We start from the raw sequence: 7,378 nt of genomic DNA, 5'->3' as shown, positions 1-7,378 counted from the left end.
TGGGAGTACAACCTGAGGCTGCTCCCAGCAAATCCTTGTCCCCTCTGTCATCGCAAAGGCTCCATCCCCAGCACACGAACCTCCTTGATGTGCACGTGGCTCCCGTTGCCCCACAGCCAGCGCTGGCCTTGTGGCCAGGCACCCCACACTCCAGCAGCAGGTTTTTGGGGCGGCTCTACAAGCTGTGCTCGGCACAGCGTGCCCGGCTGTCACCCCAACTCACCGTATGGTGATCTCAAAGATCTGGTTGAGCTTGCTCTGCAGCAGCGTCGCCTGCAACACAGACACAGCGGCTGTATTAGCGTGGCTGCGCCCCGGGAACCGCAGTGGGACAAACGGGACAGACACCCCGTTGGCTTTCCCCTGGCTGGGGAGGGTGTCCTGGCAAAATTCACCATCTGCCCCTCGCCATCAGAGAGAACACAGGGATTTGGGGTTCCCGACTCACCCGGGCGCCGCAGTGGGCAGCGATCTCCTCAAACGGGGCTTTCTGAAATTTCTCCACCACTTGTCGCCTCCGCTCCCGCTCCTGCTCCTCCACGGCGACGCTGTCTACTGAAGCAGAGGGGAGATGGCTCTCAGCTGCTCCCCACCCACAGAGGTCACCCCATCCCGCATCCCCGCCTTCCCAGACGACGGCATGGATTCGGGCAGCACTAGAAAGCCAAGGAGAGGGTCTCCAGCACCTGGCTTTGGGACCAGCCCTCACCCCCCAGGGACACCCCCAGGGCCAGGCAGAGCTATGAAGCTGCCCACTCGCCCTGTGACGTGGGCGCGAGGCTGCCACGGTGAGGTGCTGGGACTCCTCCCTCCGTGGTGCGCACGGACAGGGGTGGAGGTGACACCTTGCAGCAGCACCCACCTCTCCGTGCCACGGCCGGCTCCCTCGCTTACCTATCGCCTTCTTCAGCGTCTCATACGTGATCTCTTCTGCTGGCGCTCGCTGTGGGAAGGGGGAAAGCAGATGAGGCTCAACACACCCCACAGGATGACATTCTGGGATCGCAGCGACCCAGAACCGGTGTCCTGGGCTGTATTCTCACACCAAAACACAGCCCAGCGATATCTTTCCTGGCAACGTGCATTTTTAAAACGTGTTTTTTCAGGCTGGACTAGCCTGGCCTTATACCTCCCCAAAGGCTAAGAAATGGTGGTGCAGAGGAGGCCACAAAGATGCTCAGAGGGCTGGAGCACCTCTGCTATGATGAAAGGCTGCGAGAACTGGGCTTGTTCAGCCTGGAGAAGAGGAGGCTCCGAGGAGACCTTATTGCAGCTTTCCAGTATCTGAAGGGGCTACAAGGGTGCTGGGAGAGGACTTTTTACAAGGGTCTGTAGTGACAGGACAAGGGATAACGGGTACAAATTGAAAACAGGGAGGGTTAGATTAGATATCAGGAAGGAATTCTTCCTGTAGAGGATGGGGAGGCACTGGGACAGGTTGCCCAGAGAAGCTGTGGATGCCCCATCCCTGGGAGTGTCCAAGGCCAGGCTGGATGAGGCTTGGAGCAACCTGGTCTAGTGGAAGGTGTCCCTGCCCATGGCAGGGGGGGTGGAACTAGATGATCTTTAAGGTCCCTTCCAACCCAAACCATTCTGTGATTCTATGAAATATGCACACATGAAAGATAAAGATTTGCCACTCAAACGGCAGCGTGACCCTTCATGCCACGTGGCTTCCCTTGCAGGCTGCGACCTGGAGGGGAGCATCGGGGGGAATCGGGGGGGTTTCTGGCCATGCTGACTACCAGACACGCTGGGGCTGAGTTAGGGGACCCTGAGCTTGCAGCCAGAGGAGCAATTAGGGGTGCAGGCAACTGAAGGATCAGAGAGGGCTTTGTTGCACGCTGCTAAAAGCCTGCGGTGCTGAAGGGGTGACACAGCCTCGGCAGCTCCGGCGGAACACGGTACCTGCTCTCGCTCAGGACTGTTTCTTGACTCCACCTCAACCTGCAGGGAAATGGTCTCACCAATGCTCTTCCTTTTGGACAAGCGATCTTCATCTAGGGAGGAAGAGAAAGGTCAGGTGAGCTAATTGCAGCCACCTTGGGGGCAGCACAGGCAGCACCCTGGGAACACATCCCATCCCCAGGGAACAGTCCATCCAAGCCATTCACCCAAACTCATCCAGACCAGTGGAACTGAGGGCTGAGCCAAGCCCAGAGGGGTTCATGGCTCCTCCCGCCCAGCCAGCCATGCTCATGGCAGCCCCAGGAAGTTCCCGATTAACTACTCTGTGCCTCAGTTTCCCCAAGATCTCACCTCTACTAGAGCAGAAGAACAACAGTCACACATGTAGCACAAGAACTTCATACTCCCATAACTCCCTTTTCCCAAGGGCAGGGAGTGACAGGACAAGGGGTGATGGGTTTAAACGGAAAGAAGGAGGTTGAGATGGGACATCAGGAAGGAATTCTTCCCGCAGAGGGTGGGGAGGCACTGGGACAGGTTGCCCAGAGAAGCTGTGGATGCCCCATCCCTGGAAGTGTCCAAGGCCAGGCTGGATGAGGCTTGGAGCGACCTGGTCTAGTGGAAGGTGTCCCTGCCCATGGCAGGGGGTGGGACTGGGTGGGCTTTAAGGTCCCTTCCCACCCAAACCATTCTGTGATTCTGTAACTCTGCAGAGCAAGGGACCAATTTCCTCCCCTCCCAGATCTCCAGGGTGCCCCAGGGTGCTGTGTACCTGTCAGCTGGGGGATGTAGGGTGTGCTGAGCCGATCCGAGTTGTAGCCGCTGCCGCCCAACACCTCGCTGATCTTGCTCTGCCAGAAGAAGACCTCCGGGCCCAGGCGGTCAAGACTCTTGCTCAACCTATGGGGATGGAGAAAAGAAAGCAGAGATGGCAGCCCCTCTCCTGCCAGGGGAACCATGCCAGCAGAGTTTCCATTCCCTTTGGGTTGGAAACAGAGGGATGTTGTGGCTTCACTGAGCTCTAGCAGAGCAGGATTGACGGCCGATTGAACATGAGCCAGCAGTGTGCCCAGGTGGCCAAGAAGGCCAACGGCATCTTGGCTTGTATCAACAACAGCGTGGCCAGCAGGTCCAGGGCTGTGATTCTCCCCCTGTACTCGGCACTGGTGAGGCCGCACCTCGAGTGCTGTGTTCAGTTTTGGGCCCCTCACTACAAGAAAGACATTGAGGTCCTGGAGCGTGTCCAGAGAAGGGCCACAAAACGGGTGAAGGGTCTGGAGAATATGTCTGATGAGGAGCGACTGAGGGAACTGGGCTTGTTTAGCCTGGAGAAGAGGAGGCTGAGAGGAGACCGGATCACTGCCTACAACTCCCTGAAAGGAGGTTGTGGAGAAGTGAGTGTTGGTCTCTTCTCCCTAATGACAGATGATCGGACGAGGGGGAATGGACTCAAGCTGCGCCAGGGGAGGTTTAGATTGGATGTAAGGAAGAAGTTCTTCACCGAAAGGGTTATCACACACTGGAACAGGCTGCCCAGGGAGGTGGTGGAGTCACCATCCCTGGATGTGTTTAAGAGACGGGAGGATGAGGTGCTGAGAGACATGGTTTCGTGGTGGACAGATACGGTTGGACTGGATGATCTCTAAGGGCTTTTCCAACCTAGTGATTCTATGATTCTAGGATATGTCAGGCTACTTCTGCAGACACCCAGAGCCAGAGTCCCAGGAGGGCTCTCAACCCACAGATTCACTCAGGGAGGAACCCCCTGAGCTATGGAATGGCTCTAGAGGGCAGCAGCACTCACTGGGGACAGCCAGGGACCTCACCCCAAATGTGAGCCGTGCCAAGGCTGCGCCAGCAGGAACAGGAGAGCCCAGCCAGGCTGGGGACGCTCAGCAGGCACGGCAGAGCAGCGGGATGACACAGCCCATCTACACCCATCCTGCTGCCAGAGAAAGGGAGGGATCACCCCTCCTGGCATTTGTCTGGCTGTGAGCGCAAGCTGGGATGGCCACCTCCTTCCCTGGCTGCGCTGGATCCTCCTCACATTCCAAACAGGCTGAAAAGCACTTGATGTCCTTCCCACTGTGCCATCTCCAGGTGGGAAAGGAGACATGCACAGACAAGTGAAGGGCTGATAAACCCATTATCACCCACGATCCTATGGATGCCAATCCCTTGGGAGCAAGTAATGGGGAAGAAGGTATTTTCCAGGCTCTTACCTGGGCCTCTCCACAAAAACATCTTCAGGGAGCAGATAGGGAGCTTCCTTCTGTCGCATCTGGATGACCTGCGGAAGACAAGGAAGGAGTCAAGCTCAAACCCCACGGGTGGCCGGGAGAGCCGATGCCGGGGGGGCTGCGGCCAAGGCTGCAGCCCCAGCCCCTCCCTCGCACCTCGTGGATGTGCTGGCAGAAGGTGGGCACGGTGGTGAGCTGGCTGATGAGGTTCAGGTAAGCTGCGCCGAGAGCAAACAGCGCGCAGCGGTTGTAGGCTGTCAAGTTATCCTCGTTGAGCTGGGCGATCTCCTGCAGCAGACAGACAGTCCTGTGAGATTAGGATGAACACGGTCCCAGCGTGGGCTCCGTCTACCTCATGGCATCACCTGCCCTGAAAAGGTCTCAGCTTTTGGAGCTGGGGTTGGCAGCACTTCAGAGGTTGGAAAGGTGACTGGGGTCCCCCCAGCGTGTTGGTCTGATCCCACTATGGCGGGAGAAGCTCAGAGCAGCTGAAGCACCTGCATTCCCTTTCCTCAGAGACCCCAACACCAAAACAAGCCCCTTCCCAGAGGCTCCTTCCCACAGCATCTCAGCCCACCCCGCAGCGCGGAGCGCCAGCAGCGCACCCAGCTGCGTCCCCACCTACCTGCACTGCCAGCACCAGGCGGATGAGGTCCACCACGACCTCCTCGTTAGCCAGCTCGATGCTGATGAGCATCAGCATGCTGTAGAGCGCCTCGTAGTGAGCCTGCACGTTGCTCTCCTCCTTGCATATCAGGTAGATGTGCCGGTAGAGCTGCTGGCCATGCTGTGGGGACACGGAGGGATGCAGTCACCCCCTCAGCATCCCCCTGCGAGGGCGACACTGCCATCCGTGCAGGGAAAGAAAAGCAGCAGAGCCCAGCAAAGGGGCCTCCATCCCTGCAGGAAGGAGTAGAGCTCCTCTGGACACCAAGCAAGGGAAGACAGCCCCAGGGAGAGGGAGCTGTGGCTATCAGGTGGTGTTTCACCGTGTGATGCTGGACTCTGACAGGGAAGAGACACCAGCAGGTCCAACAGCAGAGCCCGGAGCAAGGAAAGAGCACTTGCAGCACCAGGGAAAGGATGCCTCTGTTGCAGAAGCTTTATAGAAATCATGGTTCAGATCACAACAGAAAAATAAAGCCAAGACAGATGGTTTGACTGCAAGGCATGGGACAGAGCAGGGCACACGCTGGTGCAAGGGAAACTCAGCTCTGCAACGGTTTTTGGTTTAGGGGCTGCACTGCTGCTCTGTGGTGTGCACAAGGTAATAAACTGATACTCTCTTGGCCTCAAGCTGGCTCCAGAGGGGTTTGCACCCCCTGGAAGTGTTTTAAGAGGGTAAGGACGGGAAGAGGATGAAAATAGATAAAACCAGGCAACCTCAAAAGTCACCTGATAGACAGCTTTTGGGTATCAGCACATCCTGGGGTACCCATCCCTGGGGCAAACAGCAGATTTAGGAGTCTAGAAAGGCCCACACATGAAGAGCTGATGGAGACTGAATCCCACTGGCTTTTCCCAGCGACATCCCCATGTTTCAGGGCATCATGGTACGCCCAAGACTCTGTGATTTGGAGTCCTCGCGCTGGTCTGCACAAGGGCAGCTTGACCCAGCCCCCGACACTACCTTCTTCATGAAGACAGTATCTTGGCGCGAGCATTTGTCCACTTTCAGCTTCAGAACTGAGATGTCACTGATGGTGCTGCAAGGAAAAGCCAAGGGGAAAGGAAAACTCAGACATCGGAGGGAGGGGGTGCAATTCCCACCTGCCTGCAGAGCTGCTGGCCAGGAATGAACTGAGGGGGGAAGCTAAAGATGGCTTTTAAACCCCATCTGAGCAATTCAGATATTTAAAAGTACTGAGCCAAATCCCTATGGGATTTCGGGGCTCAGGAGCACAAAGGCAAGCTGACAAAGAAGGTTGCAAGTGAAGTGGATTAGCAGGAGCACAGCAAAACCCATGGAGATGTTTCCACCTGGGAATACAGTCACTTCCTTCCAAGGTAACATGGGATGGATAACACGAGTGCCCAGCAGGCCTATCCATGGGGACGCAATGAAGCTGATGAACCCACTCGAGTAGGTGGTTGCTCCTGCACATCCTCCTGGGACCACTCCAACCATGGTGATGTTCAGCAGCGTGGTCCCATGTACCCCTGGGCACGGCCTCTCAGAGAACTTCCCCCCCACGCCCCAATCTGGCTCTTAGCAACCCACTGATCAGCACTAAACCATCCCAGAATTGGGAACAGGTTTATTAATCACAGAATCATGGAATGGTTTAGGTTGGAAGTGACCTCAAAGCCCACCCAGTGCCACCCCCTGCCATGGGCAGGGACACCTTCCACTAGACCAGGTTGCTCCAAGCCTCATCCAGCCTGGCCTTGGACACGCCCAGGGATGGAGCATCCACAGCTTCTCTGGGCAACCCGTCCCAGTGCCTCCCCACCCTCTCCGGGAAGAATAATCCTACCAGCGCTCCCAGCCTAGCAGATCTTGCTCCCAAGCCTGCTCTGGAGGGTCTGCAGGTCCCAGCCCCATTGGGGAGCCCCCCCCGGGACATACCTGATGGCGGAAAACTTCTGCCGGTTCCCATGGCGATCAATAAAGCTGATGAGAATCTCCAGGACGAAGAGGCGGATCTCAGCATCCTCCATGAGGGCTGCAGAGAGCAGTCTGTCCAGGAAGGCGCTGGGAAGTGCCGTCAGCATGTTACTGCACTGGAAGCCCATAGAGACCTGCAAGCATCAAAGGAAAAGGGAGGCATCAGGACAGTGTCACCTGGGGCGGGTTAAAACCCACCAAGGAAGAGGGGATGCAAGCAGAGAAGACTAAATACAGCTTGAGCTCTTCCCAAACTACCCCGGGGGGAGAGGGTCCCCGAGGACAGCTCCCCCACGCCAGCAGCTGGGGACCTCTCGTGTCCCATGGGAGCTGGGGACTTGTGCAGGGACGGTGACATGTTCATACCTGGAGGAGGGACTTGAGAAGCATTATCTGTGTCAGCCGATTCCGGTTTTCCCTGTCATGGAAAGAAGAAACAAATGGTAAAATCCAAGTGAAAACAAGAAAACCCTCTTTGGGTATGGGTATCTTTCCATACCCAAAGGATGGAAAAGTCTCAGGAATGGCAGGACCAGTTTCCCAAGAGGCAGCACCGCAAACAGTTGTGCTGTAAAGGTCTCCAGTAAATGAGCTCCAGATTTAACAGCCAGCAGAAGGGCTG

At 56.7% G+C, this 7,378-nt stretch overlaps 1 protein-coding gene across 1 annotated transcript; it reads right to left on the bottom strand.

Moving 5' to 3' along the window:
• Positions 1 to 219: 219 nt before the first annotated feature.
• LOC104507454 (protein EFR3 homolog B-like) lies at positions 220 to 7,174 on the bottom strand (the record flags this gene model as incomplete). Its single annotated transcript, XM_010148742.1, has 11 exons — positions 220 to 273; positions 449 to 555; positions 895 to 943; positions 1,909 to 2,000; positions 2,681 to 2,808; positions 4,131 to 4,198; positions 4,305 to 4,436; positions 4,774 to 4,935; positions 5,779 to 5,854; positions 6,718 to 6,890; positions 7,123 to 7,174. Coding segments are annotated over 11 exons (1,093 nt in total), but the record flags the coding sequence as incomplete, so codon positions are not given.
• Between the last annotated feature and the right edge of the window lie 204 nt (positions 7,175 to 7,378).

Source organism: Eurypyga helias, unplaced genomic scaffold (genome assembly GCF_000690775.1).
Source record: "Eurypyga helias isolate BGI_N326 unplaced genomic scaffold, ASM69077v1 scaffold43783, whole genome shotgun sequence".
NCBI classification, from domain to species: Eukaryota; Metazoa; Chordata; class Aves; order Eurypygiformes; family Eurypygidae; genus Eurypyga; species Eurypyga helias.
The sequence above is the reverse complement of the archived record's forward strand: the minus strand, read 5'-3'. Positions and strand labels throughout refer to the sequence as shown.